This window comes from Ptychodera flava, chromosome 7, assembly GCF_041260155.1.
Source record: "Ptychodera flava strain L36383 chromosome 7, AS_Pfla_20210202, whole genome shotgun sequence".
Taxonomy (NCBI): Eukaryota; Metazoa; Hemichordata; class Enteropneusta; family Ptychoderidae; genus Ptychodera; species Ptychodera flava.
The window spans coordinates 24,742,265-24,769,159 of NC_091934.1; the positions used below are offsets into that span (position 1 = coordinate 24,742,265).

At 37.0% G+C, this 26,895-nt stretch overlaps 1 protein-coding gene across 1 annotated transcript; it reads left to right on the forward strand.

The window, feature by feature from the left end:
- Positions 1–383: 383 nt before the first annotated feature.
- On the forward strand, positions 384–25,442 carry LOC139137086 (mannan-binding lectin serine protease 1-like). The gene is made up of 11 exons (XM_070705052.1): positions 384–603; positions 9,085–9,364; positions 9,659–9,830; positions 10,003–10,125; positions 11,360–11,541; positions 12,853–13,012; positions 13,645–13,830; positions 21,330–21,508; positions 22,850–23,006; positions 23,947–24,123; positions 24,621–25,442. The coding sequence occupies exons 1-11, from the start codon at positions 584–586 to the stop codon at positions 24,632–24,634; spliced, it is 1,650 nt and encodes a 549-aa protein (XP_070561153.1). The 5' UTR covers positions 384–583; the 3' UTR covers positions 24,635–25,442.
- Positions 25,443–26,895: the final 1,453 nt, after the last annotated feature.

Below are 26,895 nucleotides of genomic sequence, written 5' to 3' on the forward strand. Positions count from 1 at the left end.
AGAGATCCTTCCGCACTTTTTCGAAGCGCATACAACCTTGGCCAGATATTGCGTTTTTTGAACTTTGGTCGGCCACGGTTAATATCAATACTCCCCTAAAAAAGCACTGCCCTTCATAGTATCACAAAACAAAGATATCTGCTACATGTAAATGATACCCTGTGTAAAATTTGGTCAGAAACGACGCAAGGGAGAGAATAGTTGAATAGGCCCTACCTTACAGTTCACACCAAACTGTTACAATCTCTGTTGTGAGAAGCAAGATCACAAATAAAGATTTGACTCTGATAATCAGCCTGACAAAATAACAATCCTATTTACAAATCAGTGTGCTGACAGCGGAAATTTCTATGTTCAAAGTCCATTGTCTGTGTGTCCTACGTCTCAAATGACTTGATCAATCTAATGTCTCATGAATATACTGTCGCAGTGGAATTTGCTCGCAGTTGCCTCTCAGCCCGATCTTAATATAGAACCTGCATCGTCATATTTGCTAGGCAACCTATACCGCTTTGCAAATTTCTTGTGAACTTGTCTTGAACGGATATCGAAAGAACTACGAAAAATCACTGCCGACACAGCCATGGCGTTTTATTCTGCAGGGTAAGTCATCTATGTATTCGAGTACTTGTACAAATATCCACATAAACAGCTAATTAAAATAGTTTGTTTTCATGAAAACACGATGAAAGGAAAGATGAATGCATCACTAAAGTTTGGTTAGGGTGTAAAATGCTGCAGATGGCGTGGCGGAGAGCGACACACACTGTCATGTTACAAATAGCCATGGCATCAATACGTGAGAAAACACACTACCCAGTTCAAAGGGTCGCAAAGCATATGTAGTTCAATCAAATATTTAACTTATTAACGTTACTAATGTCTTTTCAATGAAGTTATAAATGGTATGTAGCCGATGTGTATGGCAATGTTGCCCTGCCCTACATAAACACTGAATAACGAGCAATGTTTACACATGGCAAAGGCAACACTCTGAACGGACGTTGTCCTGTATACGTTGTGTTATCATAATTCATATACCTCGAGTTATGGAAGAAGACGCCCTCACATTAGTGTAATGCTTTGCCGTTTCACGCCAGGTATACAAGTCCCAGGTCACGCCCAGGCACACTTTGTCTAAATATGGGCAAGCAGGTGCATTCAGAACTGGCTTCATTCTGGTTACTAGGCGCGTTGCTATCAGCTAACGTTCCATCTGTAAACAAAGCCAGCGCGAGATTCGAACGTCTCCTCAGTTCTTCGAAATCGGGTGATATTTCTCACGGTTTGATGTTAAAATCCAGTGTTGACTAAGCACATTACCGATGAAGTCTGCGTTTTTTGAAAGATTTGAAACTGAACTGAATATAAGGTCGAGTGCGATCGTGCGAAAGATAAGCTAAGCCAGCCGTCGCCCGTCGCCCAGCTTCCAAGAGTCCTACTCGGTCATTTCATCGCGAAGTTCCCATAAAATTAAGGGCAAAATATTTCAAAAGCTTTTCAAAAAAAATACTAAAATGGCGATAAATGTTTGAAATTGCATGAATTTCTATCTTAAAATCTTTGCACAATATGTTAAACTACATATTTCTCATGCCATAAGGTATATAATAAAAAAACCTTTATGGCCCTGTTACGGTTTACGTACCTCGTATGTTTGGGCCCATTCTTCCGTACAACCTCGGTCTGCAAAAACCGTACCAGGGCCGTAAAGATAATTTACCAAACAACGCGAATCGGGCACAGATACTGCACATCATTTAGGACTCTAGTGCAGTTTGGAATTTATGTAGGTATATGATGACAGAAATGCCTTTTTTCTTCCTTACTTACTCTTTTTGATATTTTTAAAATATACAATATGGCTGTAAGGGGCTCAATGTTTGAGTTAATCGCCCATGCGTTTCTTGAGAAGAAGCCACTTTATAAGATTTTCGGAAAATCCAACATGGCGGCCATGTCACATGACCAACCGTCATGTCAAGGTTATGCACATGAGTTGTCAAAACAGTCATAGGGCCTGGGCTAGTTGCCCAGTTTTAGAAGCTAAAAAGAGGTCGTTGATGCAGAAATAAAATGGACGGAAGAAGAAAAAGATGAAGAAGAAGGAGACTTTTAAATTTTGAAATGAACGTTTACTACTAACTCCTGAACTGAAAAGAACATATCCAAATCAGACAAACAGGTAATAACATCTGATGATCAGTAACTGAAAAAAACTAAGCAAAGTTTGGCATTATAAAGAACAGCATAAACTGATAACTGTAAAATTGCTATGGCACTGAAAATGATACAAACAGGGGTAAACTCGTGAAAAAGACAAACAGTAAGCTATAACATAGCAACATGAGGCATGATACCAATGCTATCTGGAAAAAACCCACAATTTTGTCAATGACAGAATGGAAGATGAGAGGTACATGAAAATTCTCTATTGAATGGGAAAAGCAAAACAGAAATTTGCAAAGATTTAGAAAAAGAAAAAGAAAAATACCTTACATCTTGCAGAAAATGTCTCCTATCCGCCTACGAGAAGGGACATGTCAGCCATGGTCTTCTCAAATGACTTCCAACTCTCATTGTTCGGAGTACGGGGCCCATAAGAATTAGGAGTAGGCAAAAATGAGAGTATGTTTAAAAGAAAAAAAAACACATAAAAATCAGACAGGTGAGTTCACAACAATATTGAATTAATTTTTTCATCCATGTCTACAGAAACAATGATGTCATGAACACATCAAATGCTTTTGAAAGCACTCATGTTTGAATTGGGCGTAAAGTAATTGTATTCATCTAAAATGGGAGAACAAACTCGCCTTCTACAACAGAAACAAGAATGTAACTGAATACATGATCATTAATTGCATTTCGTGTCTTCACATTAATTGCAATTTTATCTGTTTTAAAAAGAAAGTTTTAAAGCGCACAGGTATTCTTGTCCATGTACGATTTATCACAGGAGGGCCTAAAGCAAACCATCAGTATAAATCTTTGCATTCCTGAACCCCCCCCCCCCAAAAAAAAAAAAAAAAAAAACGGTGGCAGAGTTTGCTAAGGAGAATGAACAAAGGAGAAAGACAAAGACATTCTAAAAATATGTGTAAAATGTCATCTCTGACATTACAGAAAACACAATCGGAGGATGAGCTATATTCAGAATGGAACATAAACAAGCCGGTTGTGTAGTTGCGTACGCACCATGGATAAGGCGTCATTGAAGATCACCGTCTTTTTTCAGAATTGTACTTAGACAACAAAAAGCGAACAAAAGTTTGATTTTCCTGGAAGTGAAATCAGATCTCTCAAACTGTATCTTGACATTAATTACTCCTGACAAAATTAGACATAATCAAGTATTTATATATGCTACCCTTTTCAAATTTATACAGAGGACAATGCAAAATAATACTACCATCAGTGCTCTAACAAATAAGAATACGAAGGACGATGAAAAGCATGAACGACATACAAATCAATTTTCTTTTCAAGAGCATTTTGGATTTTGTCTTTCCAATCAAAGGGGAAGGAATCAACCAACGTCTTGACTGTATTTGATAAAATTATATTCGAACGAATAGAAACAATGTTTATAAACTGGCTGGGGCGCCAAGTTTTTGGGAAAAAGCCAACAAGATCTCGCATTTTTTGCAATGCAAACACTGATAAAATGATTAACAAAAGTGCTTTCAAGAGAATTTGAAAAACTAACACAGTCATTGTATAAAAGACTTCAAGGAGAATGTCATGGACTGAAGTGGGTCCGTCTTTTCTCTTCCAGACTCTCAAAAGTTCATGATAAAATTTAGCGAGAAATTCTGGAACAGACTGAAAATTGACTACAGGAAGTTGAGAGGTGTAATTGAAATTATCAACACTTCTAAAATAAAAATCAGCGAACAAAGATGAAGGATGATCCAGACCTGAATATTGATATCTTTGAAGATAATTGAACCTGAAAGCTTTCAAACGAGCAAAGAGATCGATAAGATTTTGCACTCCTAACTTCAATGGAGTGAAAACTGGTTAACTTAGCAACCAATGTTTTCCTTGCTAGAAGAAATCAAGAAATATATGCTGAATTTCATCAATGATAAAAGCAGGAGGACAGAGGCAAAATAAAACAATGAAAGAGTTTGGTTGTAACAAGTTGATTAATAACAATAACACGTTTTTGAATGACATTACAGGGGCATATCTATTCCACCAAGATAACGTATAATCAATCTTGATAAAACACTCACGCCAGTGTTTTGGAAAATACTCATTATTGTTACCCAAATAAGTACCAAGGGCTTTGAGACCAATACTATTGCACAGAATTTGAAGCGGATGATCATAACGCTCATGCCATTAGCCTACCCAAAGACCTTGAGACTTACGATAGTTTGTGTTTGCATTACTGGCCTACTTCAATGACAGAAAACCATTATTTTACAAAAACAATCCGTATTACGAGTAACAAGAGTATGATAACAATTCTACGACAGAACGTGGGAAGAAGGCCATCGGAAATTGACCGTTGAAAAACCTGGTGGAAAAGTTTTTCGAGAAAAGACCATAATTGTTATAATATTCACAAGGTATGCTATCAACACCAGGCGTTTTACCATTTGCAATTGTGTTGAGAGCAAAGGTGTTCTCATCACGACTTATAGGTTCATCAAGCAGAGTAACTTTGTCAGCAGGTAATTGAGGGAGATAATGAAGCAGTGGATTTTGTGCCTCAGTTGAAACTGGCTCAGCAGTAAAAAGATTTTGATAAAACTAGCGTGTAAGCTAACAAATATCTCTCTGATTTTCTATAGTTGTATGATCTCCACGTGGGAGATGAGTAATGGTTTTATAACTTCCTTTGTATTTGTTGACAGATAAGAAAAATGGGAATTAATGTCAGATTCATTGAACTGTTGAAAACAAGAACGAATAACTGCACTTCTGGTATCTATAGGTAAGCGAACGAGTAGGAGGCGGTTTACGGAATTTAACGGCACAGTTTGCCAGTAAACTCCGAGGCCCGTAGGGCCGAGGAGTTTTATGGCAAACTGTACCGTTAAATTCCGTAAATCGCCGACTACGAGTTCGCTTACCGTGTTATACCACGACTTTGCCGAGGTTTAGAGCCTTGTTTGCACGCCGAAAGTTTTTATTTGTAATTTTATAGCAGTGCACGTTGAAACTTTGGCAGGAAAACATTGACACGTTTTGACACCTTGTTGAACGAAAGTATAAAAAAACAACCCATGATTGGATAAATCAAAGTTGACATGTGTTGCTATCGTAGTGCGATGACATGGTTGAGCAACCGGTTTTATTTGAATTGTATAAATTTGCTTGATTGGTTGGTTGGTTGAATGAAGTGAAAAGGTGTTTGCAGATGGACGTTAGAGTCACGCTTTGCTCATTTGGGTAGAAAACTTTGAGCAGCATAGATGCAATTGCCGAGTCGCTCTACGTAGTTCGATGTGGCGGATGAAGAACAAATGAAAGCTGTATCCGGTGCACTTCAACTACCAAAGCCAAAGATGGAAAAGAAAAGTTCCCTGTCACGCCAGTGCTAACGGCCACAATCGGAAGACCGAGCTACACAGCCACGTCAGAGAAACGCGCAACAGAAACTGCAAGTACGAAAAAAAAACCAATATGTCTAGTTCCACAATGACTGTGGCACTGCGTGTGTATTTGCCTGTAGCTAGATTTAACTTTACCAAAGGAGACTGAAATCTCCACATTCAGTGTTTGACAACTGACTTTGAAGTCTTAAATTTCAGCTTCGAATGATCATGATAAAATAACCCTAACACAGAGCGATATTTGCAATCAATACCGGTGACCTGTAATTGATTTTGAGATGTACAGTCACGCAAAACTAATTCAGTCCGGTGATTCTTTTAAAGTGTCTTTACTCTGTACTTGATGGTGAAATCAATTCCTTCTGGTTAATGTTTCGCTCTTGTTTTTTTTACTCGTCGCCACGTGATTTTCTTTTGTTTAAAAAGTGTCCATTTTACAAGTTCTTTTCTTTAAAAGTGTCCCATTTACTAGTAAATCGGACACTTTTAAACAAAAGAACTTGTAAATCGGACACTTTTTAAACAAAAGAAAGCCAGGTGGTAATGATAAAATATTCGGTTATGGAAATTAGAAAGCATAGTTAGAACAATGGGCACGAGGCGGAGAGTGGCATAACAAGTTTAAATTGTCTAACAAGTCGTTTTGGTTGTGATATCTTCTTTTAAGAGAAGGCTGTGTATGAATCAAGGATTCCAAAGCGCGAATTTCCTCAACAAGCTTTTGTTTTGAACGTTTAAAATGATGAACCCATTCAACGCTATACTGTTAACTTAATTTTCTGTTTTCCTATATCCGACCAAGACTAAAGAGAAGAAAACCTACCTTTCTCGTTACGCCATCTTTCACAAAATTCCTGAATTAAAGTACAGTTATCTTCATCATTGAGATGCTCGTATTGAGACGTCAAACTGGCTTTTTGGTGGTACATGGATTGGTAGATATAAAAAGAGTAACAAGAGAGTGATCAAATAAATAAAAAGAATAGTCAATAGACACAGATTTAATTTTCGAAATCAACCTCTTGTTACTGAAGAAAGTGTGCATGTCAATGCGACATTTTTGCTTTCCTCTCTGCCGCGTAAAAAATTGAGACTGCTTATGAAAATAACGCCAGGCATCAGAAAGTTTACAACGATGAACAAGCGAAGAAACGACTTGTGAAGTCTTCAAATATGATTTAATGTGAAACGATCTGTCTAAGTCAGGAACAACAGTGAAATTAAAATCTCCCCTATGACAAAATTTTCATTGTAAAGATCAAAATCAAGGATAATTTTAGAAGATTTTGAAAAAAAATACAGCGACCATCTCCATTGACAGAAGCTAAAAAATTGAGTGAATGACAGGAAATATCATCTATTTTAACATGCAAATGCAGTAAACGACCCAGAACGACACCTTTGACAGAAACAATATCAACATTTTTGTTTCGCGGAAACAGCACTCCAACACTAGCAGAATTACTCATTTCGTGAGAGAAGTACATAGGCGTATGCCTAACGACTTGCCACTGTGCTTGATTAGCCCCTCGAGTTTTTGTAGAAAATAAAAATCAGTGCAATAGTTGGACTTCAAGGAAGACAAGATTTACCGTTTTAAAGAATCATGAAAACCATTTCACCGAAATGAGTGAAATACTTGCCATCACTAGACAAACAAAAACAAAAGAAATTTTACTTTCTATGTTTAGGTTTTTACACTGTCGAATATATTTGGTACTAAAATCTGAACAATAATCTTGATTTTTGTTCTATCATAATTTTGAAAGCTTAGATTTTTTTGCTGAAAACTAAAAAAAAATTAGAAGGCTTAATTTACATACGTTTCTGCAACTCTGACAAATCAGACATTTCAGAAGAAACGGACTCATTATGACGATCAGAAACTTCGCTTAGAACATCAAACGAATTTGATGTTTTCACCCAAGACCATATAAACTCACTTGAGATTTTTTCTGACAGACTGGGACTTTGAAGAGAACAGATCCTGACACTCATCAATAACATCTGAAAATGAAGTTTCAGGAAATTCTAACGATTGAGTTGAAGGGAGGGGCAGTGAGAAGGAGGGATTATATATACTGCAGACTGGACGACTGCAGCAGAATACTCACCTTTTTTTGTCTTTGACTTCGGTGGATTCACAGTTTTTACTAAGATGGGGGACTTTCCTTTTCAGATTTTTCATCAACTGATATGACTTCGTGGGCGGACTTTGATTTTTCCTCATTATTCTCAACAAATCTAGTTGACGTTGAGGTGTTATTCAAAGTTGCAGCGATGATTTCATGAGTATTCATATGCTGATCAGACATTTCAACCACATACTCAATGTACATTTTCACGACTTTCACCGCTTCAATAAAACCACTATTCTCATGAACACGAGTATCGTCTACATGTGCATTTTCAATATCATTACGAGTATGCTCTGACGATCTATACTGTGGAAAACGTTTACGAATATGGCCTTTTAGTCCACAAGAAATGCAACTTACTTAATCAACAGATACGCAAATAGAATAAAAGCGATCAAGAAGAAGAAGAAGAAGACGACGACGACGAAGAAGAAGAAGAACTATACTAAAACCAAACAGGTGCCCCCCCCCCAAAAGTTGGTAATTAGATATCCTGTATAACAACAATCTAATCCAATCGATGGACGAATATTGAGCCTATGACATTCTTGTTTTCTTCTATCATTAAGTCAGTGGCAAGACTTTATCTTGTCAAATATATTTATCCTATTTCATATACATAAGATAACAAAAACATAAACGTATTTATTTTCTGTCCCTTTTTAACTATAGGGTGTATTACAAAGAGGAATTGAAAAGAAATGATTCCTGCTACCCTCGGTACTCTTTATCGCTAAAAGTAACTTATCATGTTTGCACACTGAGAACTTACTTTTCATCAAGACAATTTTGGAATGTTAAGTTTCAAGAACAAGCATTGGACCCTTACTCTGCAAACAACATTCGTACGTAACCTCATTAAAACATATTTTCTGAAAGCTTCGATATTGACAAATACGATGAAATCTATTCATCATCATGTTTTTTTGAAAGGACTACAGAACCCATCATAACTAATTTGTCTTTCCCTGTACAAATGATGCAGTGTTTCCGGTTGACATTTGCAAAAGCGTTGAGTAAATCCAAAAAACTAGGGCTGATAAAATAAATCTGAGACATGATTTTCAAGTTCATTTTGCCAGTATCTTAGGCGCTAATGTCGACTGGCAACACCTAAGTGGTTGTACAGGGGAAGGAAAAAATCTAATTTTTGGAGGTTATTCAAATTTTCTGTTATATGATCCTTATATAAACAATGATTAAAAAAGATTATATCATTTACCAATGTCAAGGCTTTCAGATCTATACACTTTAATGTGGTAACAAGCTCAGTATTTTTACAGAGATTTCATTTTTGTAAGGGACCAATACTTGCACTGCCTCCTTAAGCCAGACCTCCTTATTAAGACACTCTAACCTTACTTGCTTCCAAATAGGTTTAAAGAAGTATCAACCGCATATTTCCTCATGAACACTCTGCTTGTAACCTTCGTCAATTCGGAACACTACAACCTCACAGGTCTTAGTGGATGGCTGCAGTCTCCAGAATATCCTCGTGGATACCCAAGCGTGTGGACACTGGAAAACCCCCTTGGGTACCCAAACGATTCCATGATAGTCTGGAATATTGAAGTACCCTTGGGATTGAGAGTTGCTTTGACCTTCGTAGACTTTGACATGGAATGCAGCTTTTACTGTTCAGGTGAATCACTAACAGTAAGGAAAATCAATTCATTCAGCTCGTATTACATCGTTATATTTCACACTTGTTGAAATTATTACGAAATATTCAATGAATATATAAAATCTTCCCTTTATACAGTAACATTTAAATAACATTTGAAATTAATTGCATACATGTATCGAATAAAGAAAACTGTTCATCACCATAAAATCCATCTGTCGTAGTATATACAGGGTAATGCTTTTCTTGTGGTATGGAACATTGATTCTACAAAATACCGTGAAAATATGTGAGACAAATTATTACGAATTTACCTTTTACCCTAGATATATGCAGATGACGTAGAATTCGGCACTTTCTGTGGAAGACACATATCACGTGAACAACCAAAAAGGACAATTAGGTCTCCTAACAACCACTTGACAGTAACTTTCGATTCAATGTACGGTTGTAGAATGAAATGGGATATTGGATTCAAGGCTTACTATCACTCAGAAGGTAAAAAACCTCACAACTACCTAATTTACTGATTAAGAATTTTAAAAAAGAAATATAAAATTATACTGAATCTCCGTAATGTAATATTCTCACCAACTACATAGGAAGTAAACATGTTTATCGCATTCGATTTACTGACGATTTTTTATTATTAATATGTTCTGACCCTCAGATATAGATGAATGTCTTGATCAGAATGGCGGTTGTAATAATACATGTCACAATGTTTATGGTGGCTTTTTCTGTTCATGCCCTCCTGGATATAGACTACATTCTGACGGTCGGACCTGTACAGGTTGGGATATTTTGAAATTCTTTCATACATTATATCGCACTGGATTAACTGCTCATCTTGAATATATATATATAGTTGTGTATATATATATATATATATATATATATATATATATATATATATATATATATATATATATATATATATATATATATATATATATATATATATATATATATATACATTCACAAGTAATGTTACTGTTTAAATTCACTCTGACGGAAATAAGTACAGCAATGGTGTAAAGTAACGTAATGCAAATGCAAAGAGTGGATCATTACGTGTTCTCTAAGATGGTGTAAGATGAATGAGGAAGATATGACACCAGCAAGATTAGTTTATAACAATTATCATGTAGCAAAGAATGAACATCATCAAAAGCTCCATAAGTGTTCATCTGTTATTTACCAAGGCGACTGTTTCGGTAATTTGAAAATAATACAGCCAACTGCTTCGGCTCCCGAGGCAGTACTGATCAGGTACCACCACACCTTAAGTTATTCGGAGTCTGATGTTATGTACGTCCTTAGGTGTTGTATCGAATTTTTAAAAAGTAGAGAATATCTTGACATAGCTTTACTAAACTGTCTGATAATGTATTTATGTCGTTCTCCTCCTTGAGACAGCATCCTGTTGTACAGGCTGGCAACTTTCAGAAGAAAGTCTTCTATTAGAAGTGTTGCACGAGCAATGCGTAGATATTGCGAAAATACAGTGCCATAAAAGATTATGAAGGGATGTTACTTTCGCTCTGGCATTCTCACTATGGAAAACTTGAAATCGCGTCGTGCTATCAAATGGCTTAATTGTAGTTCGAGACATATATTTGAGAGAGAGAGAGAGAGAGAGAGAGAGAGAGAGAGAGAGAGAGAGAGAGAGAGAGAGAGGAGAGAGAGAGAGAGAGAGAGAGAGAGAGAGTGTGTGTGTGTGTGTGTGTGTGTGTGTCGGGGCAGGGGGAGAGGGGTGTTCGCTTCCGTATTAGTTTTAGTGCGGTTTTGGCCGGTCAATCGTTTCATTTTATTGATTGAGTTAAATATAGTACGGAAGACTAATTTTTCTTTTTATTATGACCACGAAAAGCGAGAAAACGTTTCGTTTAATTGTATATTTATCATATTCAGTATTTGATTTTTACGATAAATGGGAAGACAACTTCCAAACACTGTTGTTCTCTTTTCCTGTTGTTAATGATGCGTTTGCCTTGTGAAACATATCGTACATTTTCTGTCCCCAGCCGAACCTAGGACTACTTTGCTGACAGAAAAGTCTGGTGAATTTGACAGCAACAGCCTCAGTAAGGACACATCTTACGACCATGAATGGACCATTGTTGCTGAAGTAGGGTATGTCATTGCCCTAAGTTTCAGTCACTTTTCCACCATTGCTTGGTTTGATTGTGGAATTACATTTGTAAAGGTAAGAACATGTTTCGCGCTTATAATCTTGTTTGACTATTTAACAAAACCTTTCAGACCAACTCTCTGCACTATCGATTATAGTGTCGCAAAATCAGTAGAAGCCAACGGGCGATTGCCACATGTTTACAGTTCGACATACTCAGAAATATCCAGCCAGAGCCGGTATGTGTAACAGTTTACATTTTTAACATCTTTGTGTCCTCTGCTCACTCCATAAACGATTTCTGGGATAACTTTGAAATATTCATTGATACATTTTAACAGGAACATATGGACACTTCAAAGGGCATTGAAATGTCATTCTTTGACAGTACTATCAAAAACAATCAGAAAATTATGAACCATGTGCCAGATAATAGTATCCTTCATGAAGAATATATCTTGAGAAGGTGATATGACTAAAAATAAGTAGGTTTAGAGAATACTTGACAATACGAAGGCATTTTAAACACTGACATGTCTGGCGTGTCTTCATGTTTATTTCTGGCAGAAATCATTCTACTGTGACCAACTTCACAGAAGCTTCTTTTGCACCGCTTGGCAACAAACCTCCTGAACACCGTTGTCAACTTGAAAATCGGGGATTTAGGTATTGTTCTGGACTGAGTGTCGGTGTTTTAATTTGGCCAAATGTGGGACCTTGTGGGGATTTACTCACGGCAATATTTCTCAACAGGTCAGAACAAGATTAAGCATGCCCTCATAAACAGGTGTTTCTCAGAATTAAAATTGACTCGGTCTAGCTCAGCTGTAATGGTACACGATCATGGTTTTCTGTGTCAAAAGCCCTACTCTGCATGATAATCAGATAATTAAAACCAAATTACTAACCATATGCACAATAATTACAAAATAACGATATAGTAGCGACCAAATAACAAAATAATGGCATAATTTCAATAATATAATTCCAAATAAAATCACCAATACTTCTTTTTTGTACCTTTTTCTTTTATCTGTTTTGGGTTTTTGGTCTATTCTTGTTTTTGTTTCTTAAGTGCCTTTCTTTATTCTTTTTTCTAGTTATTTAATTAAAAAAATGATCATATCATTATGGACTCAAACTGTTTTTTCTTTACGGCATTCTCAAGATTCCTCTGAAAGAATGATTCAGAGTTTATCATTAGACATTTAACGATTGTTATTTTTCAAACATTTGGTGCGTCATAATATCTCTTAATTACATAGTACCGAGATAGGTTACAAATACTAATCACGTATTATTTGAATAATGCACTTTGGTTGTTCATCATTACGATTTAATTAGAATTTACATTCGTTTCGCGTTGCTGTTGTCCTCTTTCATCAGATATACACTGGTAATGAAGAATTCGGGCCTTTCTGTGGAGATTTACATTTAACAAACCTTCCAGCAATCATCCAGTCAACAAGCAACGTCATGACTATTCGATATGCAGGGCATATATATTCAAAAGACGGACGAGTGAAGGCAGTGTACAATATAACAGGTAACTAATAATTATAAGATTGCATATCTTGTTTATTAAACAGGCAATCGCAATCTCATTTCAGCCAGTACTCTTCAATTAAATATACATTATAACACAATCACATTGGATAATAATGAATTGTATTTTTTCATATCCTTTATGCTTTCACATTTTTTAGTTATTTTGGAATTTTCAAATGAAAATTCTTCCTTATATGTTCTATTTAGAAAAAAATATTTCATCTATAGGTAAAACTATTATTTCTCTCGACCTTTCCTCAAGGATTAAAATGGGATCAAAACAAATTATACATTTGATGCATTCCTTTAAGTTCATTGATTGTTAGATCAGTACCAAAAAAGCCTTTTATAGGCTATAAAATGTGATTATTATGAGTCATCCGTGTAGTGCCCATATCGAGCACAACAATTAACAAACTTTGTTTGCAAGAAGACATCAAAAACCATTTGATAGAGACAAGTCATAACGAGTATTCAATGTGGCGAAATGATACATATCATTAAATTATATCTAAACCAAGATTTCCACTAAATAAATATGATATAGTGATATAGAAAAGCCGATATAGAAACACTACAATTTTTCAAAAATAAATATAGACAGCTATGAAAAGTACTCATATTTTTCAGACCCTTCTTCAGCACCAAAATGCAGTCCTCTGCAGGCGCCTGTGAATGGTCGTATTATTGGCCGTAATTCCACTTACGATCAGTTTGTTTGGTTCAAGTGCGATGAAAACCGCTACATGGATGGGTCTATGAGTAGACTGTGCACCAAAGACGGGGCATGGACTGGTGTTCAACCGCACTGCTATCGTAAGTAGACCTTGAAAATGGTATGTTTCAAGCAAACTCATCAAACCCATCGACTTAAATTTCCATCCTCCAGAGCGTTTACTACCAATCGACTTGAAATCAATTCTAAATCACACCTGACTGGTAACCTTCAATTCAAAATATCGTATAGCAATGTTTGAAGTACATGCTCAGAACAGTAGCGCACGTGAATTTGACTCTCCGAAAATAAGTTAAAGCTCAATGTATTACATGTATATTTCTTGGTAAGAAAGTTTGAAAAAACTATTAAGGTGAAGTACTACGAATTACGTCAAAATGAAGTTGTGGTGTCATTTTGTTGAAACTCTGCACAAATATTCTAGGAAGTTGTGCAAGTGCAAAAATGAAATAAAAAATGGGGGTCATCACGCTCGTTTCCATGGAAATGGACGTTAAATTGGCGTCGTTAGAAATTAATTAAAAAATCGTAATAATTCACTTAAAACTAAAGAAATCAATTATAAAAAGCTTAGAAAATGAGTTTATTTTAATAAATACCAAGACTTAAGATCCACATCTATCGAATGTATAGTTTTCATGATGTTTGTAAAGACCTTTTTACATGAGTATCGATTACAAAATGACGATATCGACATTTTATCACTAAATAATTATAGAACTCTCTTCCTGTCTCTCTGAATGGTGTCATTTTGACCAAACTTGGCGAATAAAATCCTGACATAATACCATTTTGTTTACACTTTTAATAAAAGGGTGTCACCACGCTACTTTTTACAATATCTCCAGGTGAATGGGTAATATGCGCCATGTAAATGGGAGAGAAATGTTAATTTTGTCGCTCATATTGAATAAAAACCAGCTTCCAAGGGGTTCAAAATATGAAAAGGTTATAGGTCACATGTATTTCTAGGAGACTGGGTCAAAAAATTAGGTAAACGCGCAATTTCAACAATGACAGGAGATGTTAAATACATGCTTTACAAAATAACCCATTTGCGGCAGGCTGGAGTTAAATCTGCGCAGAAACGTTCTAAAGCGTATGTACGGTGGCCCAAAACTATCTCACATGTTCTCCGCATTAAAGTCTGCGTCGCATTCAATTGTTTTTCTCTCACATATGTCTCCGCATTCAAAGTCTGCGTCGCATTCAATGTTTTTTCTCTCACATAATTTTATGTCTTCGCATTCAAAGTCTGCGTCGCATTCAATGTTTTTTCTCTCACATATGTCTCCGCATTCAAAGTCTGCGTCGCATTCAATTTTTTTTTCTCTCACATAATTTTATGTCTCCGCATTCAAAGTCTGCGTCGCATTCAATTTTTTTCTCTCACATATGTCTCCGCATTCAAAGTCTGCGTCGCATTCAATTTTTTTTCTCTCATATAATTTTATGTCTCCGCATTCAAAGTCTGCATCGCATTCAATTTTTTTTTCTCTCACATATGTCTCCGCATTCAAAGTCTGCATCGCATTCAATTGTTTTTCTCTCACATATGTCTCCGCATTCAAAGTCTGCGTCGCATTCAATTGTTTTTCTCTCACATATGTGTCCGCATTCAAAGTCTGCGTCGCATTCAATTGTTTCTCTCTCACATATGTCTCCGCATTCAAAGTCTGCGTCGCATTCAATTGTTTCTCTCCTAGATGGGCGTTGCAGTCAGTGATTTTGTCACCAACACATGAGGGCGCTGGCAAGTTTTTTGAGCGCGACCCTCGCTCTATGATCCATGAATGCATCCGGAAAAAGTATCACTCTTTCAGTGTTCGTGATCGCGTAAAGCTCATTGATTTCGAAGGTAAGTGACAAAGTTATTCATTGTATTGTAAGCTTATGGGGTTAATGATCTTGCCACCGTCTAGCCCTGGATGTATTGGCAGTTGTGGGACGGGCTGCCATTTTACATTTGGACGCTTATGTGGGACCCATAGCATGCGTCCATACTGGTGAGCAGCGTACCCCCTTGGCTAGATCATTAACCCCATAAGCTTACAATACAATGAATATATTTGTCACTTACCTTCAAAATGAGCTTTTCGCGATCACGAACACTAAAAGAGTGATACTTTTTCCGGATGCAATCATTGGTCATGGAGCGAGGGTCACGCTCACCAAAACTGGCCAGCACCTTCATGTGTTGGTGACAAAATCATTGACTGCGACGGCTATCCACAGGCGGCCCAATCACTATTAATAAAGCTTATTTTGAGTTTTTCTAAGTTTTCTCTGTCACTGTCAGTCCCTCTCCTTTTCTTCATGCTGTGACTGATCGTAGTAAATAAAATAAATGACTATATAGCCTAACCTAGCCTCTTGACTCTTTATTTATTTTACACCCCATTACAAGGATGTTATCTCTCATATACACATCTTCTAATTAATTAGTCAACACGACTAATTATGCTAATCCGTGGACTTATCAAGGTTGGTCAACATTGGAAAGATAGAGATGTAAATGAAAAAGGAGCTTTAGTAACCTTTCCTATCTTTCGCGATGTTGACTAAAATATAAAATCCCTGATAACTCCACAAATTAACATAATTAGTCATGTGGACTAATTAATTACAAGATTTGTGTATATGAGAGATAAACGTCCTTGTAATGGGGTGTAAAATAAAGAGTCAAGAGGCTAGTTTAGGCTATAAAGTAATTTCTTTTTATTTACTACGATCAGTCAGAGCATGAAGAAACAGAAGAACTGATAGAGAAAACTGAGAAAAACTCAATAATAAGCTTATTGATAGTGTTTGGGCCGCCTGTGGCCTATCTAGGAGAGAAAGGATTGAATGCGACGCAGACTTTGAATGCGGAGACATATGTGAGAGAAAAAACATTGAATGCGACGCAGACTTTGAATGCAGAGACATATGTAAGAGAAAAAAACTTGAATGCGACGCAGACTTTGAATGCGGAGACATATGTGAGAGAAAAAACATTGAATGCGACGCAGACTTTGAATGCAGAGACATATGTGAGAGAAAAAAACATTGAATGCGACGCAGACTTTGAATGCAGAGACATATGTAAGAGAAAAAAACTTGAATGCGACGCAGACTTTGAATGCGGAGACATATGTGAGAGAAAAAACATTGAATGCGACGCAGACTTTGAATGCAGAGACATATGTGAGAGAAAAAAATTGAATGCGACGCAGACTTTGAATGCGGAGACATATGTGAGAGAAAAAAAAAACTTGAATGCGACGCAGACTTTGAATGCGGATACATATGTGAGAGACAAAACATTGAATGCGACGCAGACTTTGAGTGCGGAGACATAAAATTATGTGAGAGAAAAACAATTGAATGCGACGCAGACTTTGAATGCGGAGACATATGTGAGACATGCCGGAAAATGCCGAGAGAGTTTGACCGGTTAAGAAGGGCTTGACTACGCAGTTTCTGCGTAGTGAAGCTTCATTACGTATTCATGGTGACCCCTGGCCAGCTGTCAATAACTTTGGGGGCTTTTGTCTTTTGGCCTGCTTTGCATATGCGTCGTTGGACACGACCTGCCAATCACCCAGGTAGTCAATTAAACTATTAATTGACTGTTTACCGACCCAATTAACACTATCCAGCAGTATCAGTCATATTTTAATCGCGTGGCACGGGTGGGCACAACGTAGGAACGCGTGTATTTCTGTGTGTACGTTTCACTTGTGGTGTTGTTTGTACCATCGTGTGTCCTTGTTTCACCTACAGCATTACCTTCAAGGTGACAGGCTTACTATTAATGTTCAGTATCATTGCACCGAGTTCTGCCCACGGTGAAAACCACCTGTTTTGCCTACTTATTACTGCCCGTCGCTGCCCGTCCTGAATGTAGCCTATCTATAGCTACAGTAATCACATAAATCATTTATCAGTTTTGATATATACTCCTAAATTGTAAGTTTGATCAAAATCGAGACCACATGCAAGGGCTATGCAGACTGTCCATGTAAGCACACACAGTGACAAGAAGGCGGCAAACACCTACTCACCAAGCACATCGAATCGGCGAAAAGAAGCATAAAAAGCTAGGCTTATCGCCAAAACAAACGCGCCAAGCGCTAACAAAAACCCAAACCAAGCGGCCCTTTCAGGGCCACCAAATACTCCAAAAAGGGAACTACCAAAAAATACGATAAGATGACATAGAACACACAAACACTTAAAAGAAATAACAAAAATCGTACACATAACAAACAACTGAAACACAACATGAAATACAAAATAAACAATCACAGTAACGTAACAGAAAACATGGCCGTGGAAATAAATCAGCTATTTCCAAAGAAAAGCCGACAACAACATGAAATTCAACAACAACCTATCATCGCTCAAACTATGAAACTCCGAAAAATAGTACTAGGCAAAAGCCTTAAAATTCATTCGGACACCAACAAAACCAAACAGAATAAAACCACCTCAGAATTTCAACAAATAAAGTCGTAAAATACGACACAATCAATAGGAACAACACCAATTCAAAGAAAAGTCAAATTGGACTCCACGAACAACAAAAAAAACAAAAACTTGAAAGCTATCTGAAGCTGCTAAACTCGCACTTCTAGAGATACCCTTTCAAACAAGGAAACAAAACATGTCGCGTGCCAAAAGAATCGCGATAAACCAGCTTGCAAACATTGGACAAATTTTGGGAAAATAACCCTTCGACAAGGGTCGGTTTTTCGTTATTGTCAACACAAACGATTACGTACTCGAATGCGAAAGGCAATTACGTAACACTCAGTATTATACACAACAAGCCAGAACAAACAGTAAACAAAGTAAATGAACTATTAATTAAAATGTACGAGAACAAGCACATCAACCAGGATACTTGTAAGTATCTTGATCCAATAAACATAAAATCCGTACCCCGCAGTGGTACTTATTGCCTAAAAATTCACAAACCTCCGCAAAAATCTAAAAGACACACCAGTCAAAACAAAATTTACCGAAGTAAAGAAATATAGAACAAACAACCGAACCACCAAACGGACTCACAACGTGACCAAAATTAATATACTTGCCTCGCTAATCGGAAAGCAAGACCACTAAAATGCATTAAAATAAATTTTCACAAACACAAACTAAGGAAAGAATCTACACTGCGACTGATGAGAAACCACACTCGGGTTTCGAAACGCAAGCGTCAAAGGGCGACTCTATCAACTTTTGTAACAACATAGGTCCGGCTGCGTCTCGCCATAAGCTTTCCCCACACAAACAAAACATTACCGTACACACTAATCCAAACTTGTCTACAAATATCAAAGCGAAACAAACATTTCATTAACACAAACAATCGGATAAGAATGTAGGAACACATTTTCGAAACGAATCAAACACAAACTCGACACAAAAACATTTAGGATAGTTAGGTGGGGAGCCTGTTTCACATTTTTTACATCTCGCTATACTGTCTATGATTCTAAAAATAAAGTCATCTGCCACTTTTTCTGTATACGCGGTTTGGCAAAACTCATCTCTTCAATCGAAAGTCGGGCGATTTCATGGTTCTTTGGGGCACTTAAGTGTACGTCGAGCTTAAGGAATGTAGTTACATTCGCGATGTTTTATTCGAAATTATTTATTCCTTCAAGGGCAAATGCACATAATTTATGCTGTTGGAAATACTGGCCGCTCATAAACAAGACAATAAACTCAATATATGTGCATTTTTACTTATATTGTCAAAGTACCACCGACACCCACAAAAAACCAAATGGTTCAGTCCAGGTATTTGCAACTCTGCCATCCGACTGGTCAGCAGGAAATCAACCATAGGTGTCTTTTGGCACGCGTATACGCCAGTCACCTAGGCGACGGTAATCTGCACCACTTATCACCATCGGGAAGGTACTCCTCCCCATATACCACTGGTGATCCCACCCTCAAGGCACTGCGTCATTCGACCAAGCATTGTTATTGTAATTTCCTGCATAAAATTAACAGCGAGGTCAACCGGTCAAACTCTCTCGGCATTTTCTCTCATGAGAAAAAACATTGAATGCGACGCAGACTTTGAATGCGGCGACATATGTGAGAGAAAAACAATTGAATGCGACGCAGACTTTAAATGCGTAGAACAGGTAGTTTCGGGCCACCGTACGTGTGCGCTCCCGAATTCGTCGCACTTTACCTTAATTTATTTTGTTACAAAGCTTGTTCGTAAGTAAGTTCGTAAGTTCTTAGCTCATAAGTAAGTTCGTAAGTAAGTTCGTAAGTAAGTAAGTTCGTAAGTAAGTTCGTAAGTTCGTAAGTAAGTAAGTTCATAAATAAGTAAGTAAGTAAGTAAGTAAGTAAGTAAGTAAGTAAGTAAGTAAGTAAGTAAGTAAGTAAGTAAGGTATTGGTCAGTTTCTAAGGGCAAAATAGGTAAGGACAATACTATAAAGAGCAAACCAATATAATTGGTTGACTATAAAATCATGACCGTTGTGCGACATACCTGAAGCAATTTTGTTCTATGAATCAATGCTGTGAATTAATGGCAGTTCCTCTGACGATACTGAAAACTATCACCGAGATACCAATAATTTTAAGACTGATGCTAACTATTCCATGTTTTTTCCAAGAAAGTGATCTGTGATCATGTGAACCATTAATTAAAGTCAAATCTCCTTTACACTCCTCCGCAAAACTTTCCATCACAAACTCAATAGCAGTTTCACTGCACTAATTGATTATCAGATATCAACTCTTGTACTCGGCAAATCTGTCCATTGTTGGTGCAAAACTAACAGACTGTACATGTGCCACGCTGAAGACGTTGCAATGATCAATCTAGAAGAGAGGGAACGTTTATTGGCGCGATGTCAAAATTAATCCGAAGTGCATGTTTCCTATCGATGTATTGTCTCCCACCCATTATGTCAAGCTGCCTTTTGTTGTATCGTTGATTTGGCTGTCCATGTTGGCCATGTCACTGTCTTTTATATCTTCTTTGTTTAAATTAACATCATTTACTGCCACAAGGTCATCCCTTGCAGGCTAATCATTACTTTTGCTTTTCCTATTGCATCGTCGACCCAAGTTGAATCGAGTTTGTCGGCTGAGTTGAATTCTACTGTATCGTGGACTTTTTGACTGTTTTTATCGCTATCTACAATCTTTATGAGGCCTTTACTATCAATCTTAAAAAGAAAACCCTTGAACATTTCAAATCCAACCATTCAAGTGGTTATCCTCAAGAACTCTTGAACTTTCGATGGGCTGAGTAGTTCAAGAGATAGGCAGAGTAGCGTCATAAAGAGAGTCATCGAAATCACCTCTTAACTATATCATGAAACAGGGTACAACGTGCTCGCTCACATTTTTCGACAATAGCACGGGCTACATTTTGGTCTCTGTTTACTTTTAGTGAGACAAAGTTTATAACAATAACGTGTTTGTCTGTCTGTAAAAAGACAAAATAAACACTTACCTTTCCTAGCCAACACAGCCGTTTGCTATGACTTTTCGACCGATAAATACCTATCCAGGATATACTCTTTATCTTGTCTGATGTTTATGTGTGATTGTCCCTAGGAAGACATCGATCAATGAATGAAAACACCGGCGTTATCAATTTTCTACCATACGTAAATAATTTCCATTTTCACTTCACATGGAAGATCGAAGTGGAAATTGGTTACGTCATCAACTTAGAGTTCGATCACTTTGAAGTCGGTGAAATAGGGCGGAAAGAATGCTCCGGGAAATTAAAGGTATGGAAAAATTAAGGAACTAAATATAATGTATGAAGAAATGTCCAATACCGAATCTTTGATTGCAAGATTTGATAACTACGTTACAGAATATACGAATTGCAAGTCTCAGTAGTGTAAACGTGAAACTGAATGAAACATCATGGAATAAGTGAATTACCCTAAGCGTTGAAAGGACTTTCAGGATGTGATTGTTGTAACTTAAGTATCATTCCGTAGAAATTTAAATGATCAGTATTTTCTACGGTAGCGGTGCATGATCTTTCTACAGAGACTTTCAATATATAATTTTCGTCATTCAAATTAAGGAGAGCCGCACAAGAGTCATGTTAGGACCAAAAGCCATAAATGATATTTATTTCCTTTTGATACAGTCTACAGTCAATGCAACTTCAACAATGGCAAGCGTTCTACTTTTAATGTACCTAGAAAGTGAAGTTTCTCTTGCATCCCATGTCTCTTCAAAACGTTGTGCGGTGACGCATTTCTATTGTTTTATTTTTGTTTTAAGATCACCAAATCCATGTACAGCTATGAAAACGGAATGTTTAAGTCGATTCTACACATGTTAAAATTGCCACTATTCTTATGTTATATTTTCGAGAGAACATCAAAAGAGGCTTACACTACATAGCTATTATTTGCGAGGATAAGAATAACTTTTTGTCTTCGGCCCGTCACTCATTTTCCTTTGATTAATTTTTAACCGTTTTCAGGGTGGGACGTTTGGACACCAAATATCTAGACATCTGCGCGTGTCAGCGTTAGTAATCATTAAAATGCTATATCATACCGAAGTATCTGTTTTCTATTTAGCCCCCCATCTCTCTCTCTCTCTCTCTCTCTCTCTCTCTCTCTCTCTCTCTCTCTCTCTCTCTCTCCCAAACATGTCCCAACCAGTAAATCACACACTCGTTGTTAAGTGAGCACTGTTTTAGAGCGACTGCGTCTTCTGTTATCAATTATTTATGTTCGCAATGTAAACCGAGTGAATTTCAATATGCTGTGATAATATATATCCATGTGCACATCCCCAAAAGTAGAGAAGCACAGCATCTGTCATTGTGATCAAAACCAGATGTACATGTGACGAAAGTTCTACCTTGGATTATTCATTGCTGTTCTGGTCCGAAGATAGTCGTCTAAATTTACGGCAGTTTGTCAGATTCAGTAAAGCAACTATCAGCTAACAAGAACAAGAAAAACCAAATTTGTAAACATTACTTTTTCTAAATATGCTACAACTTATTTCAATCACATTAGGCATTCATTTTACCTAAGAAAACGAACACCTTTTCATCTGTTACATTGTTAGTTATGTCTCCTTTCTTTATTTGTTAGATTCTGATAGGAGCGCGTGTTTTCCTAATTTTGTGTGGAAACAGTAGAAGGAACAACTTACCAGCTGCAATTCAATTACCTGGCAACACCATGAAACTGAAACTTGTGACATCGCAATTTTCGCCATATAACTTCATCGCCAGATATTATGTAACAGGTATACCAATGATGATGTTTATATTTGTAAAAAAACTGCACGCTTTAAACAAGTTCACCAACGCTAGTTATTTTTTTACATTCACAAAATATACACCTATGTTTTGCAATATATTGCAGCGCCAGACCGGTGGTATATACCTTGACGTGAGAATGTTTATCTCTCCATATCAAATTAGGTACATCCTACACTTAGGTGACTTCAGACTTCAACACCACAAGTGGTAATCATACATATCGTCAGTTTTGGGGAAATCCACGATGCTCAGCTTATTTATAGATGAAAATATGCACATATCGATGTTCCAGTGCAAGAGGGATGTTAGTGTATGCACAGGGTGATCGATATATATTACGGAATGTAGTGCTACAATGTTTAAACCTTTGTCATCGTCATCGAATACCCGCGTGCATTCCTGATGTATTTATGCGAACTATGGAGACCAAAATATAATCATTTCGTGGCACTGACTCACTATCAGAGGGTGGTGAGTTCAGAGTAGGTCCAGAGTAACACACTCACTGTTGGAGGACGGTGAGTTCGAGACTCCAACACGGTATTGTACCCTTGAGCAAGGCACTTTACTCCTCATTGCTCCATTTGGAGTTAATGGGTTATGCGTACCTCATCCTGTAATTGGCCTTACGCCTGTTGGATGATGGACTGATAAAAAATTCTCCGGATATACCTTTGCATTAGATTCCCTTTCAATTACAGCAGCCTTTCTTGAGATGTAGAGCCAACTTACAGCTATAGACATACTGAGTATCTTAAAAGTACTAAAGTTACAGTTAGACTCCAGGACTAGTATTTCGTAAATTTGCAGTTTAGCATATTAGTAAATTTATTAACTCTCTCCCTTCCTAGTCTTTGTATATATTTTTCAAATTTTTTTGCGATATTCAAATTTGGTACAATATTATGCTCTTCCCATGTACAGGTGTTGATTGCGGTCGACCAGAAGGAATTGATAATGGTAACTTTACCAACGATAACTTCACGTACCCAAATACAATAATTTATTCCTGCAACGCCTTTCACAAGCTAGTAGGGCAGAATGAACGCACGTGTCAAGCTAATGCCACCTGGTCCGGAACGAAACCATTCTGTAAACAAAGTAAGTAAGCCGGTATTTAGAATAAGGCTCGCATAATTGCATGTGAGGTATTTCTAATATTGATGTAAAGGGTGAAAGCGTGTACTTGTTTAAAAAAAGGTGAAATTTTGTATTTTACGTATGGCCTTTAAATTCACATATTGCTTGTCCGAAAACCTGAAAATGAGTATTGAATATTAAAAACAAATGATAGTGTTGCTATATCAATATCACTGTATTCAAGTTGAATATGTTAACCTTCTTCATTACGAACAGAGAATTTGCAACAAGTTTTTTTTTTTATCCCTGAGTCACTCCACATCATAAAGGTAGCGTGTTCTTCGGTGTTTTATAAGCGCAAGAATTTATTGAAGGCTGCCAGTGTATTTGTTTTAATTATCTGCATCACTCAAAGATCCTATTTTCGATTTCAGTTATGCATTTAGGATTGATTGTACAGTAAAAATCATGCTACGGAATAGTTTACAAACACATTTTTTTCTTTTTTTTCTTACAAGCTCGGGTCGTGTAGCGTTTCTATCCGGAATCCTTCTCGGCAAACATTATAGAAGTGATATAGCCAATAAGTAACGATATGTATACTTATGGGAAATAGGTCAACGGTTAGGTTTTAAATGGCGACTTAGGGAAAGATGATTGAAAACAGGTGCCCCAATGTTCATCCTTACTCTATCAACGTCTTCTACAGCCAAACTGATACGTGTGTGGAAGGAACAGTTCATTTATTACACAAGAGGAGAAGGATTTAATCATTAATTTTACTATGTTTTTCATAATAAATACCCTGCCTGGACTCGAATCAAGCGCCTTTTTGCATGTGACGCACTACCTATAACCTGAACTCCATTTAGAAAGGTTGGAATGATAATAATTTGTAGGGACTGGTTGATTGATAATGCTAACTTGTGATGATTTTAAATTGATATACGCATTTTAATCTGCTTTATTTTATTTCCATTTCTTTTGAAGTTTCGCGTTTATCATACAAGATCATATTTTTTTTAATATTCTTTCATATAATTTGTAGTGCAAAGCAACTCAAACAATGCGGTTGTTGAGGATGGAATATTATGTTGAATACTTCGTGTTTGACATTTGCTGTTGAATTTTGTCATTTTTGCTGCCTTTTTTACAATGCTACCGGTATGTGTTGACCTTTGTCATATAAACGTTTTTCATCACTCAATAACTATGAAATGCAACATTTCATTGTGATTATAAATGAAAATGTGAATATTGATGGTTGAAGATGGCACAAACACTACATTATCAAACTTCCATCAACTGACGAAGTGAATAAAGTACAGCACTGCACAAAATTAGCTGTCAATGTCTTATATTGGGTTCATATGTACTACACTAACACCTATAACTTATTTCTTCCTCTGGTCTGTGCCTTTTTGTATGACACATCAGCGGCAGCGGCCAACTGAGTGGTAAACTTTGGCATTTGATTATTATTTAGACCGTCAAAAATTGGGCACGACGTGCTCTTATACGCAGTTTTGGGTCGATGTAGAACCAAACTATGCTAAAAAGTGACATCCACAGCTCGGCTTTATCGCCCAAATGCGTCCGCCAGATAATAAAGACAACTTGCAAATAACTATGAAGATGTGGCCCCACTCTTCGCTTGGTATGTATCCCCATGCCTTCCGTAGTGTTGGTGTTGGCGAAGGTTTGACGATCTATAAAATGAAAATGAAGAGAATGATTGATGTTTGAACAAGAAAATTTAGAAAAGGTCGTTTTCTCAGCCTGCACTAAATATATGATTTGCACTGTCATGTGCATTCGGGCATTCGGTCTGCAAGTTTCTTGTTATTAGCTTGTCTTACACAATTTCTAAAGGCGACCGGAAAAGCTACTGCCGACAAAATGGTGTTTTCCTCTGTAAGTGTTTGGGTACTTGTGCAAATACCCACATAGACACGAATGGAAAGGTTTTTTTTTTATGAAAACACGACGGAAAGGTAAAGGAATTAACTTGGTTTTTACTGCGCTCTAGTAAAGTACAAAGTACAATGAAAAATTACGAGAGGTAATAAATGTACGATCGAATATTGACTAACGCTTTTTTTTAATTTTGAAAGATGACTTTTTGGTAGGATTATTAGCTCCGGGGAAATTTTCTGTTATAGCCATATCTCGTCATTTAAAAACTACCCTTGACCTGTCGTCCGCCGATGAAATTCTTGGACATGCAATGTTCTTTCATGTGACAGGGTTGGACTTTGACCAGAGCTAAAATGGGCATGCGCGAAAGGGTTTCAAGATCCCCGGGGTCGTATGCTGTGACACTGGCACGCTATATGTTAGGGTAGTCCGAGACATCCAAAAGATTGTCACATACTACCTACTTTCTGAAAGGGTGGTAGCAAACGATCGAGGAAAGCAAGGAGCAAATTAAATGAGTAGTAGAAGGTTAGCCCAGTAGCTTAGACGGTCGATCATTGACTTCTCTTGTTGCCGAGCTGCTGATAGAGTTTTTCAGTTGGTTTTCCAATTTTTGTAAGTTTGGTTAGAATTATTTCACAAGAAACTCCGTCCGAAGATATTTGTATGATCCCGCAGAGAAGAAGCAAGGTGTTTGTTTACTGTTCAATTTTATGATCAGTGATTGGAGTTGCAGATCAGGACAGGCATGACGGCTTCAGCTTCAGAGTCACCACTTCTGAAGGACATTCATATTTTCAGATTTCACAGTTAACATTACGGAGCATGAAAAACAGAAGATTGCCAGATTTCTTTATCGAAGGTCATGCAAACACA

Excerpts from the sequence above, each read along its gene's own strand:
- LOC139137086 (XM_070705052.1), top strand. The coding sequence starts at position 584 with ATGGCGTTTTATTCTGCAGG. Across the intron at positions 11,542-12,852 it reads GTGGAATTACATTTGTAAAG|ATATACACTGGTAATGAAGA; the intron begins GTAAGAACATGT and ends CTCTTTCATCAG. Across the intron at positions 13,831-21,329 it reads TGTTCAACCGCACTGCTATC|GAAGACATCGATCAATGAAT; the intron begins GTAAGTAGACCT and ends GATTGTCCCTAG.